This window comes from Aythya ferina (assembly GCF_964211825.1).
Source record: "Aythya ferina genome assembly, chromosome: 1".
NCBI classification, from domain to species: domain Eukaryota; kingdom Metazoa; phylum Chordata; class Aves; order Anseriformes; family Anatidae; genus Aythya; species Aythya ferina.
The window spans coordinates 197384545-197397740 of record NC_140296.1 but is presented as its reverse complement, the minus strand read 5'-3'; the positions used below and the strand labels follow the sequence as shown (position 1 = coordinate 197397740).

Sequence of the window (13196 nt, the reverse complement as noted above, 5' to 3'; positions counted from 1 at the left end):
AGCTTTTCTGGGGAACCTGCTCCACTGCCTCACCCTCCTCCTAATCCAAATCTCTCCTCTTTTAGTTTAAAGTCATTCCCCCTTTTCCAGTCATTTTCTGCTTCAGCAAAAAGTTGCTCCCCATCTTTTTTATAAGCCCCCCCTTTACATATTGAAAAGCTGAAACAGGGTCACCCCCTGAGCCTTTTCTCCAATCTGACCAGCCCCTGCTATCTCAGCTTTTCTTCATAGGAGAGTTACTCTGGTCCTCTGATCAACCTCATGGTCCTTCTCTGGACCTGCTTTAACAAACCCACATCTTTCTTGTGCTATGGGCCCCACACCTGGATGCAGGACTCCAAGTGAGATCTCACAACAGCAGAGCAAAGGGGAACTATCAACTCCTCCCACCTGCTCACCACTCCTCTTTTGATGCAGCCCAGGGTGCAGTTGGCCTTCTGGGCTTCAAGCACACACTGCTAGCTCATGTCAAAATTTTCGCCCACTAGAACTCATAAGTCCTCCTCTACAGATCTGCTCTCAGTGAGTTTTTCTCTCAGGGTATACTTATGTTTGGGATTGTTCTGACCCAAGTGCAGCACATTGCACTTAGACTTGAACCTCATTAGGTTCACACAGGCCCACTTTTCTTCCTTGTCCATGTCCCTTTGGACGGCATCCCTTCCTTCTGTTTTATTGACTGCACCACTCAGTTTGGTGTGATCTGAAAACCTGCTGAGGGTGCACTCGATTCCTTTGTCTATCTCATTGACAAAGGTAGTAAACAGTACTACCAGGACAGACCCCTGAGGGATACCACTCATCACCAGCTTCTTCCTGGACATGAAGCTATTGACCACCACTCTCCAGGTGTGACCTTACAGCTAATTCATTACCCACTGAATGGTCTACCCATCAAATCTGTCTCCAATTTGGAGATCAGGATGTCATGTGGGAACATGTCAAAGGCCTTACAGAAATCCAGGTAGATGACATCAGTAAGTCTTCCTTTTTCAACTGATACAGTCACTCACTCCATCATAGAAGGACAGAAGATTGGTCAGGCATGATTTGACCTTGGTGAAGCCATGCTGGTTGTCCTGGATCACCTCCTTGTCTTGCAAGTGCTTTGACATCACTTTCTTATCTTTATACTGTGCTGTATGGGATCCAAAATAAAATAAAATGGTTATTTGGAAAATGTTTAATATGCAGTTGTGAGGAAAACCTAGGTACAAAGGACATAAACTTAAATAATCTTGGATAGAAAAACTAGTAGAAAGCTTTTTAGCCTGGAACTCAGTGTGGCTAGCTGACGTCTAAAACCAACTCAAAGCTAAGTTATGGAAACACTAATAGCATTCTCAGGAAAACATTAATCTAAAAAGATAAAGCTTTGCAAAGAGATTGTGTAGTGAGCTTCCTATATCTGATTAGTGTAATAACTAAGCAGATTTATCTTAATAATTTAATAATTTGAAAAAATATTTTTTAACCATTACAATTAAGGTGGGAAGAAAACCTTTACATTCCCTGATCAAAGTGTGAATCATCTCTTGTAAAATTTTCTTTTCCTTCAAAGAAGAAATTTATTTTTCTTGTATGGGAAGTATTTTATAAAATAGCATGATAACATGGAAAACTGACAATGGATAAGATTACCTTTATGTGACTGTTCTAAAGGATTTTGTTTTCACTCCTATTTGTTCTTGTACATGTATAAAGGGAAGGTTAGTGATTTGCTTATCTCCAACTAAGAAAATCAAACTTATTATAATGTTTTCATCTTTGTGATTCTTAAAGAAGGGAGAAAAAATGTTAGATTTGATGCTGCTTTACTACAAAGTGATTGTAGGCTATTTTCCATTATCATAATTTGTACATCCTTTGACGTAAAAAAATGACAATTAAAAGAAAATATTTAAGAAAAATACTAGTGTCTGACAAATACAGGTTGATATAAATGTGCATGCTTTGCAGAGGGACCTCAACAATCTATTCATCACTCTGTCTGATTCTAAAAGCTCATCTACTATAATTTTTCAGCTAAATTGTATGCATGTTTTAGACATATGATAAAACTATCCTTTGAATCCACATTTCACATGAATTTCTAGCAATTTACTGCAATTTAATTAATACTGCAAATTAAGGTTTGCTTGATGTAGATTTACCATGCAAATTGTCATTTTGCAGTATAGTAGGGTTGTCAAAAGAAGGTAGGATTGGCTTTAATGCAATTTTCAGTGGATGAGTTGTTTGTGTGATTTACTCAAGAAAATGTTTTCCTACACTGAAAGTAAATTGAATGGTCCTACCCAAAGTTTAGTCTTAGGGAATGTAACAGATGGGACCTTAATCTTCCAGCCACAGCCAAAAGTTATTGATGACATCCTTCAGTATCCATTGATGATTTGTTCTCTTTCTTGCTTTCTTTCCAGTGAATTTTTGTTTCATCTCTGTTTAAAATTTTCTTTCTTTTGATCACAGGCAATGGACTGGGTATCCGAGTCGTAGGTGGAAAAGAAATTCCAGGAAGCAGTGGGGAAACTGGAGCTTACATTGCCAAGATCTTGCCTGGGGGCAATGCAGAGCAGACAGGGAAGCTGATAGAAGGTAAGATAAATGCACTATCAAAAAGTGGAAGCAAGGCAGAATTGTGAATGCAGTAGAATTATTTATACATGTGCATTCTCCCTCACACAACAGATACAATCTTGTGCAAGGGCAGAGGGGTATCTTAGAGCCCCTCTTAAAGCAGAAAAGGACTTATCTAGGTCCTTTTAGGTCCTTATAGGTCCTTGACTATATCCAGAGGAAACTTCCATGGTGAACAGTATTCTGTGACGGCATGCTGTCTGCACTGGGGGTAAGACGTGATGAGAGTCCAACTGTACCATGTATATTGTGGACATGTGCTATTTCGAAGATCTTTGGCTCCCTCCATAGAAAACAGTAGGTCTTTCACAGTTGTGCTAAATCGTGCCTTTTCTCAGCAAAGTGGTAGAAGTACCATGCAGGTAACAAGGAGGATGTAGCTATTCAGTATTTCCTTGAGACTGGGCATTTCAAGAAAGAGGATGAGAGGTTAACGCTTAGAATTATCTCTACCATTTTGGTTTCTTTTGTCAGGAGATCTTCTGGGAACTGAGGTTTAAAAAACTTGTTTGCTTACCATATGGCTGTATTTTTAGCAGTGCATCCTGGTTTTACAATAACTATGGGAGAAATCCAAACATATCAGCTTGTGGTTTTTTTTTTCTGTTCCCATGATGAATTTTGAAGCTTTATTCATGTTTTATAGAAAGATGAATAGAACAATAATATATACATATTTTGTTTTATTCTTCCATCATATATGATCAGTATTGCTTCTTATCTGAACTTTATAAAAGAACTGTAGACTTATGTTGGCATTGTAGAATATGTTGGCATAAATTTGGAGCAACTATCAAAATCACTACACTTAATGTGTGGAATTTGACCACACAGAGTCCCAGAATATGGTTTGCTATTGATATGTTAGATAAGAGAAATAAGGCTTTTTGCAGAAAGTACCATTAATGTAGCACAGAAGACAAACACTTCAAATCTGGTTGTCATTTACCTCTTAAATCTCACCTTTATATATGGTTTACTTTTTATGTCATTTTAGGTGGCTATCATGAATCAAGAAAGAATATTTATCTTCTTTACTTTGGGATATTTTGTTTGTTTTAGTAGAAATATGACTGGTGCACATCTAATCTCTACACTTCAGAAGTGCTAAAAATCCACTGAGGTCTTCAATCATTCTCATATTGATTTGTGCAAATCCAACCAAACTGCTAATGTTATTAATATTGCTGATATTGAGTCTGAAAATAGAATGTAGCCTTCCTGGGTAATTGCTGTCTCTCACACCACATACATAAAACTTTGTGTGTTGTTATCTGTAAATGACAATTGTTTCATATTAGTAATTTGTATAGTAATCATGAGTCACTTTTTTTCTGCTGAAATGCTGTGTGACTTCAAATTAGTGAATATACCTAGTTATCAACTAAACATATAATAATGTCATTACAAGTTAATATCGTGACTCATTAGCTTTTCCAAGAACATGATTCACTGGAAAAAAAAAAATCCCATCAACTTAATTAATTCTTCTAATTCTTAAAACAGAAAACACTGGGTCTGAAAAATACTGCCAGTAGAGTAAAGAACAAGGATAGATTTACTGTGGTTATGAAGGAAGGCAAAATCCTACCCACTGTCTGTGTGACTGCATCTATGCAGAAATTACACACTTTAAAATATAGATAGCATTCCTTTCCTTAGGGAATAGAAATCCAAATAATTTTAGCCTATTTAAATAGCTTTGGAGGAGTCTGTTAATGCTGAAAAGTTTATTTATAGTTCTGACTGGCAAATAACAATCTTCTTGGTTCTCTCACCTTGAGTTGCTTTCAGATGTCAAAAAAACCTCTGATTCATCACTCATTGGCATTACAAAAACTGGAGGTGGAAGACTCATTCCACTGAGCTCATCAAGTGCAGGGACTGTGTCAATTTGATAGATGGGTCTGAGCTCCCTCTCGTGTTGACAGAAACAGTTTGGTTATATTCCACCTGGTATATACTCAGGAAACAGAATTTCATACTGCCAGCATTTTTCAGTAATAAAAGAAACTAGAGTAAAGAACAGAAATAAAATATTAATGTGTGTTACTGACTGTTGCAAATTTGCTGGATGTCCTCAGCATTCAATACTCTCATTGGATCATTTTGACATGCTGACTGGAGAGCCTGAGAAGTGGTGAACCATGGGTGTCTTTGTTCCAGGTTTTCAACCAATGAGGCATAATGCATTTCAATGCTTAAGTCAGCTAATAATCACCAAGGTAAAGAGGAGAATCCTTGTCTTTCTGGTCTCCTCGCGATTCTTGGGGACCTGCATGGTCTGAAAGCTAATGGTGAACTTGATTTGTGTTGAACTTACTGCCTTTCCCGTCTCCGCAGTCAACAGCAACAATGATACTGATCAGATTTTTTTAATCAGACGCATAATGGCTCCATATTCATTTTAAAAATATATGGCTCCTTCAAATAATATTTTCTCAAACATAAAAATAGGAAAATCATATATCGTTAAGACAAAAACTCTCATCATGCAATTATTGAGAATTCAGTTTAATTGAATTCTGCATTTCATAATTCAATAAAAACATTCAATATACAGGGATATTTTAGACTTCTCAATCTTGAAGCTGGTCCAATAATATCATAATAAAGACTTCCTGATGTGTGTACAGACAATGAAAGATAATGTCACCAACTTAAGCAGTTGCGAAGGTCTGAAGAAAGAAAATGCACTGCCATTTAAGAGTTTTGTGGCAGTTAATAGTGTTCTGGCTCTCAGTCCATATCTTTTGTCACTTGTTTTGATCTTAATTAATAAGATCTCATTAGGATAAAAGAAATATTACATTTCAAAACACCATGTGAATCCTCTAAGGAGAGCAACCAGCAGCCTGATGACAGGTACCAAGGGTAGGCCCAAATACATACTATGTCATCGCCATCACAGTCTGAATACTGATGATGAGTTCTTAAGTGTAACTAATACCTTCTAGACTTGGATTTAACTACTAAGATGAAGCTGATTAGTTTTTCAAATGGGCTGGTTGCCTTCAATTGTGCTGGAAGTTTCCCAGGCCACACGGCCAGTTTCCCTCCAGACTGTATTTTGAATGGCTTGGTCTTTAACATAAGTATCAGAGCTCTCTCTCAACTTCAGAAATCTGTGCAATCTCTGAACTTTAAGATGCCTTCAGGAAATAAAGCTGAAGTCTCTCCATAAAACTTATCTCTATTTATTTATTATCTCTATTCATGCTCGTTTTCCTTCTTCTACAGAAAGACTCATGTATTCTTACATACTCAAATGTCACAATTTCCTTTTGTAAGACCTTTGCTGCACAACTGTCTCTGTGTGTCTAATGGACTAATACGAGGCCAAAACCATTAGAATCACACCTCAGAGAAAAAAAAGAAGAGCCTTCTCCTGGACTGTAATGGGAAGCCATGGCCACAGCATCAAAGTCCCTCCAAATTATTAAGCCAGTATGGGGAAAAGCAGGCATAGCTTGCTCCCATATGGCTTTCCACACCAGGACTGACGTATGAGATGAACAGTATATACCAAAACAACATGCTGTGACTGGCAGAAAAGAGACACATCTAGACTGCTGGGGATTATTTTTTCCCCCAGACAGAAAGAGGAAAGAGAAAGGAACAAAGAGCTATTTGGATTAATTCCATGGACTTCAGAGAGCAGCCAAACATCTCAGTCTCAGTCCTCTAAAGAAGGAGGCAGATCCAGAAAACCCTATTAGAAGTCTGCCGTGACCAGAATGCTTTACAGCTCTCCTCCATGGGGCAGACTCCATCCACGTCAAGCATCCCATAGCTTCAGGCATCACATTACAAGAATGCATACAGATAGGTTTCCTTGAAGTCAGAGAATAAACACCCAGGGCCCTATGTAGATCCAAGTGCCATTACCACAGCTCTTCATTACTTCCTGGACAGACAAGTTAGTCAAAAAGAAATTTGTGATAAAGATGTAAGGACATATAGAGGATGGTAGAGAGAGAAACTGTTGTTAGGTAGAAATCTACTACTAATACTACCACTACTACAACTACTACAACAACTACTACTACTAAAAAACCTACAAGAATCAGTTGACCACTCAGAAATATGACTGAAATATGAGAGATGCAGAAATACAAGACCCTTATGTAGCAACTTTGAGTCTAGGGGAGCCAGGAGGCAAAAGCTGAAAGACAACCAATAGGTTTACAGTACACGTACAATCCCTTTTGCACAAGCGCACTGTATGCAGTCTGCATTGCTCACATAGACCATATAAACTGGAAAATATCTCAAGTATTTATGCTACCTACAGTGCTTCCTCTCAGGGGAATGCCAATAAGGCTAATGAACAGACTAGAGAGGAGATGGCTAACTGAGGGAGATGATTAACTGTCCTTTGATTATCTATTATAATGAAGATGTCTCTGGGCATAAGAAATGTTGTATAGAGGCTATAGGAATGGTAGCATCACTGTTTAATCTGAAAAGTATTTTCTGGGTTCTGGGCAAAAACATCCTTAAATACAAGTAGCTTTCTTACCCCCACAGTTAAAAGTGCCCATTAGCCAACTTCCAGAAGCAGTTTCATCTAATACATGCCTCAGGGATGTTCCCTTCATGTGTTTTCAGATAATAATTTTTCAATCATATCTTTCCAATTTTTTGTTTGTTTGCCGTTTTTTAATGCCTTGCATAAGGCTTACTTTAAAGCATATTATTTACTGGTATTGGAAACACGGTTTAAGTCCTCCTGGAAGAACAGAAAGATATGCAACTGGATTGTTAAACAGTTAGTGAAATGAGAAGAAAGAAAGAAAATAACACATATAACGGATATCCACCTTATCAAAACTCTCTTGTCATATCATGGATTCACGCATGAACATCCCAACACGCATTGTCACAATTGTCATATCGTGCTTGGGATGTTGCTTGGAAAATGGAGTGTGGCTGGAATGGCCATGGGCACCTAAACAGTTGGAAAACCAGAACAGAAGCAGGAAGTTCTTTCCCTACTCCTTTTGCCACACTTCACTCTTACTCCTGAGTTATAGATCATCTCAAGTGTAACACTGACTGATCTTGGTCATTCATCAGTGGGAAGAGAGGAAGCAGATTCTTCATGAGTTTTAAGAGACTGTAGTGAGTGCTACTTGCTCTTTAGCTAGCTAAAATGAGAAACATTGATAAGTGCATCACATTGAAAAGAGACTTCCCAGTCTCCATGAAGCTAGGGAAGAGCCAGAATCACAGAATCACAGAATAGTTGAGGCTGGAAGGTACCTCTGAAGATCATCTACTCCAACTCCCCTGCCAAGCAGAATCATCCAAAGCACGTTGTGCAGGATGGCATACAGGCAGGTTTTGAATATCTCCAGAGAAGGAGACTGCACAACCACTCTGGGCAACCTGTCCCAGTGCTCAGGCACCCTCACAGTAAAGAAGTGCCCTCTCATGTTCAGCTGGAACTTCCTGTGCTTCAGTTTGTGCCCATTGCCTCTCATCCTGTCACTCGGCACAACTTAAAAGAGTCTGGTTCCATCCTCTTGACACCCTCCCTTCAGATATTTATATACATTTATGAGATCTCCCCCAAGTCTTATCTTTTCCAGGCTAAACAGTCTCAGTTCTTTCACCCTGTCTTAATACAATGGGTGCTCCAGTACTCTAATCATTTTAGTAGACCTCCTCTGGACTTGCTCCAGTAGTTCTATGTCCCTCTCGTACTGCGGAGCCCAGAACTGGAAACAATACTCCAGGTCTGGTCTCACCAGGGGTCTCTTTTTGTCCCTCTGATAATTACACTCCTGGCAGAAAGTAGATAGCATGCTGAAGTTGGAAGATGATGAGAAGAAATTAAAAGGAACACAAGAAGGGAAGGAAAAATTCTCAGAAAACTTTGAATTGTCTTAAATGAACAGAAACAGTCCTCCTGTCCTACACTCCCATTTTTGACTGTTTTAATTTATAACTGCACTGGAGGAAACAGAGAATTAACTTTTAGTTAGTGATGTATTGTGTTGTCCATGCTTATTCTCTGAGGTTAGAAGAGACGACAGCTTGCTCTCTGCTTTTCATTTGCCCTACAGGCTCAGATTTATTTGTCCAAGCAGTGACTGACTTTATCAAAGAAGGTGTGCACCAAGTAATGGGCAATGCCATAGGTAGGTTGAAAGCTTTTCCCTAAAGCTTTTAAGAAAGGTCTTAGTCTAAACAAATCCCACAGAATCACAGAATCACAGAATCATAGAATCGCAGAATTTCTAGGTTGGAAGAGACCTCAAGATCATCGAGTCCAACCTCTGACCTAATGCTAACAGTCCCCACTAAACCATATCCCTAAGCTCTACATCTAAACGTCTTTTGAAGACTTCCAGGGATGGTGACTCCACCACTTCCCTGGGCAGCCTGTTCCAATGTCTAACAACCCTTTCAGTAAAGAAGTTCTTCCTAACATCCAACCTAAAACTCCCCTGGCGCAACTTTAGCCCATTCCCCCTCGTCCTGTCACCAGGCACGTGGGAGAATAGACCAACCCCCACCTCACTACAGCCTCCTTTAAGGTATCTGTAAAGAGCAATAAGGTCGCCCCTGAGCCTCCTTTTCTCCAGGCTGAACAAGCCCAGCTCCCTCAGCCGCTCCTCGTAGGACTTCTTCTCCAGGCCCCTCACCAGCTTCGTCACCCTTCTCTGAACCCGCTCAAGCACCTCGATGTCCTTCTTGTAGCGAGGGGCCCAAAACTGAACACAGTACTCGAGGTGCGGCCTCACCAGAGCCAAGTACAGGGGGACGATCACCTCCCTAGCCCTGCTGGTCACACTGCTTCTTATGCAAGCCAGGATGCTGTTGGCCTTCTTGGCCACCTGAGCACACTGCTGGCTCATATTCAGCCGACTATCCACCATCACTCCAAGGTCCTTCTCTGCCTGGCAGCTCTCCAACCATTCCTCTCCCAGCCTGTAGCTCTGATTGGGGTTATTGCGCCCCAGGTGCAGGACCCGGCACTTGGCCTTGTTGAACTTCATGCAGTTGACCTCAGCCCATCGGTGCAGCCTATCCAGATCCTCCTGCAGAGCCTTCCTACCCTCAAGCAGATCGACACACATGCATAGCTTGGTGTCATCTGCAAACTTACTGAGGGTGCACTCAATGCCCTCGTCCAGATCATCGATAAAGATATTAAAGATGACCGGCCCCAGTACCGAGCCCTGGGGAATGCCACTACTGACTGGCCTCCAACTGGACTTGACTCCATTTACCACGACTCTTTGGGCCCAGCTATTCAGCCAGTTTCTAACCCAACGAAGCGTGTGCCAGTCCAAGTAAAGAGCCAGCTACCATCTGATTTATTTGCAAAGTTGTGTTCCTCTTGACGATGTATCTCATTCTGCCTTGTACTTCTTGCAAATAAGTAACAAATAATTAATGTGCAATGTTGTTGTTCTTAGGTGTGGCTGTGGGCATTCATCTTATAAGAAAATTACTTTATAAATTAATTGTTTATAAAGTCAATGGCAATTTTAAAAGATACTTTGGTAAAAAGGATACCTCAACTAAGTGCATCATTTAGACATTGTTCGAATGAAGCAAGGAAGAACTCCTTTTCCCTCTGGTTTAGGCGTTTTATGTGCAGTCTCACTGACAATGCCCTCAATTCTGTTCTTAATAAGGTAGGAAGGCAGGTGTAGTGACAGTTTCATTTGGTCATTTGCTGAGATATAAGACGGAAAACACAGTAAGAGTCATCAGACAGAAAGAGTAAGAATTGTTTCAGCACCTGTGCAGGGCATACTGCTGTATGGGGGGAGGCGGAGGAAGGAAGCCTTGTAGTATGAATGTTTGACATGGAAATCTATGAGTGCTAGTTTCTAATCCTGATCACTGTCCACAGGATTTACTGAATCTTTTTGAGACAGTAGAAACACACTTAGCAAAATAATATTTTTCCATGACTCCCAATATAAGTCATCTAGTTTATGGAGTTTTAGTTTAATTTTACAGTATCAGACTGATACAACTGGAATTTTGCAAGAAAACATATTGTATACCTAGAATAGGTTAGATCTTAGGAAGAACTTCTTTACCGAAAGGGTTGTTAGACATTGGAACAGGCTGCCCAGGGAAGTGGTGGAGTCACCATCCCTGGAGGTCTTTAAAAGATGTTTAGATGTTGAACTTAGCGATATGGTTTAGTGGGGACTGTTAGCATTAGGTCAGAGGTTGGACTTGATGATCTTGAGGTCTCTTCCAACCTAGAAATTCTGCGATTCTGTGATTCTGTAATATTGTTTTAATAAGCTAAAGCAGATGAGTTTGTAAAGTCTCTAACCAGATCTACAATTGCTCTATATTTAACTTCCCTGCAGTAAAAATCAACGCTGAATATAGCTATTAGATAATAACTTGCATCAAGGAAGTAATTGAATGACTAATTCTTGTATAGACTGAACTTTCATGTTCTTAAATCAATCTAAAATCTACAGCAAAATATAAAAAAAAAAAATATAGAAAACTTACTGGGCAGTCATAACACAGTGGAAACAACAGTGGGCAGCCTTATCATATTACAACAAAAATGTTTAAAAAATATTAGAAAATAGTAAAAAAGGATTTCTGGACTTCATTTAAACCTTGGTGAAAGTACCTGATAACAAACCATTTCCAATTTTGAAGTTTCTTGTTCCGATCATGTTTGTTGCAAAAAGATGTCCGAATACTTTTTTTTTCCCAGAAAAATAGTAAACTCTGCAATTTTCCTATGCAGACTGTAAAATATTTCATTCCGAACTCACTGAAATCTGTACTATTGGTTTATTACAAACTAGTGGTTTGTAATGGGAATATGCATTAGATCTGAAATTAAAAATAATAATAATAATAATAATAATAATAATAATAATAAAATAGGAAGCTACATTTATAAATACAGCAGCAAGCATAATTCTATTAAGATATCTGGGCTTTATGCTGCAGTCGAAAATTTCAGAAATTATATTGTAGATCCATTAATATGTTCCAGGTATCTTTTCAGAATGTTTTTGTCAGGTACTTAAATCTCATCATTTTTGGAAAAATGCAATTAGTCTCTGCATTTTGGTTGTTGTGGGGCTACAGTAATAACACTAACAGTGTGATTACAAAATATAGAGCTTCAGAATTACATCCAACTCAATAAGAAAGTAATAATCTTGTAGTAATAGCCAATTGCTTTTGATATTGGAGATCGGATTTCACACACGATACATGGTAGAGCGAGTATTTTTAGGCCAGCAAGTCCTGACATTTTCTTTCCTTAGGTCTAAGAGCAGAAACAAACTAGAATATAAAAGGTAAAAAATCTTGAGACAAAGAGATTTCAGACTAACGATCTTGGTGTTTGCCATATGTGGGCAACAACTAATTTCACTGGGTCTAAGCTCTGCTTAGGTCTCCAAGAGAACACGGTGTATGTGGACTGTTTCACATTGTATTTGAAACATGCAGATTTTAAGAATATTTCCTAGTCATAACATACAAATCAAGATGATTTGGCTCCTTTTATGGAAAAGGAAATTTCAGTGCCTGCCAAGGGAATAGGAAACCTTGATTCTGGGCCTTTCTCAGCTCAGCTGATATTCAGCTGCTTAGATACTCTGCTTCTAATGAGAGCTGTGCTTGAAATGGAGCTGCTTAGTATTAAATTCTATTTAAAATGGGCAACTGGATCCATTTTATTTTCTACTGGATCTTGCTTTCCATTTTGCAGATGGTCTGTTTTCCATCCCATTAACCCTATTATTTAGCATGATAGTTAAGGAACTTTCTGGTAAAGTTCTACTCCTTTGCCTTGATTTTTGTTCCATTGAAAATGATTTTTAAAACCTTAATTTATAACCTTCAATTATAGTTTTCAATTAAAATTAGTCCCCTCTTTGTTTATGCATATATTTTTTTAATTTTACTGTGTTACCAAATCCCCTCTGGTCAGTTCAACCCAAGATATAAAATTTTAATAGAGCCTCAGCTGTAAATTTCCCAGGGAAGGAGCACCCTCTTTAAATTCATTGTGATGTATGCATATGATCAAGTGATTCAATAACAGAAAATGGGAAAAGAAAGATGAAATCTGGATCATGCTAGAGGTTATTATGAAGGCTTTAGAAATAGCGTAATCTGTAGAATTCCCTTTTGGTCTTAATAAAATACACATATAAATAAATTAAAACAAATAATAAAAACAAAATAGTAAAATGGTGACATGTTCTTTATTGAGTGTCAGCTTGCTGATAACCCCTATTCCTGTGAGAAAGCTTCCTGTTGCACTCGGTATTTAAGGTGCAGATACAAAAGAAAATGTGGCAGTCAGGTTCTTGGCAAATATCATGAAAGTCTTTGAATCCCCATTTAAAAATCCTAGTGCAGAATTTAACATCCATTATTGATTATTTATAACAATATTAATTTCAAGTCTAGCCATTTTTGAATACATTTCTCCATGTAAGGATAGCTTATGTATTTTTAAAGTCTGAAAGCTAATGTGGTCTTCATTAAAAGTACGAATATACAAAAGATTCTAAGGCATTCTAATAATGTTGCTT

General features: G+C 38.5%; 1 protein-coding gene across 23 annotated transcripts in view; it reads left to right on the top strand.

The window, feature by feature from the left end:
• The window catches only part of PCLO (piccolo presynaptic cytomatrix protein), a 371480-nt gene that overhangs the window by 244533 nt on the left and 113751 nt on the right, over positions 1–13196 (top strand). For 22 of the 23 annotated variants that reach the window (XR_014697644.1, XR_014697645.1, XR_014697646.1 and 19 more), the window contains exon 10: positions 2470–2595. Coding sequence is in view for 17 of the 23 variants with exons in the window: in XM_084534908.1 (XP_084391034.1) it covers positions 2470–2595 (126 nt within the window). In the remaining 6 variants the exon portion in view is untranslated. Of the gene's footprint in view, positions 1–2469; positions 2596–13196 lie in introns of those variants that run through there. The other variant, XR_014697649.1, reaches the window with a different exon arrangement.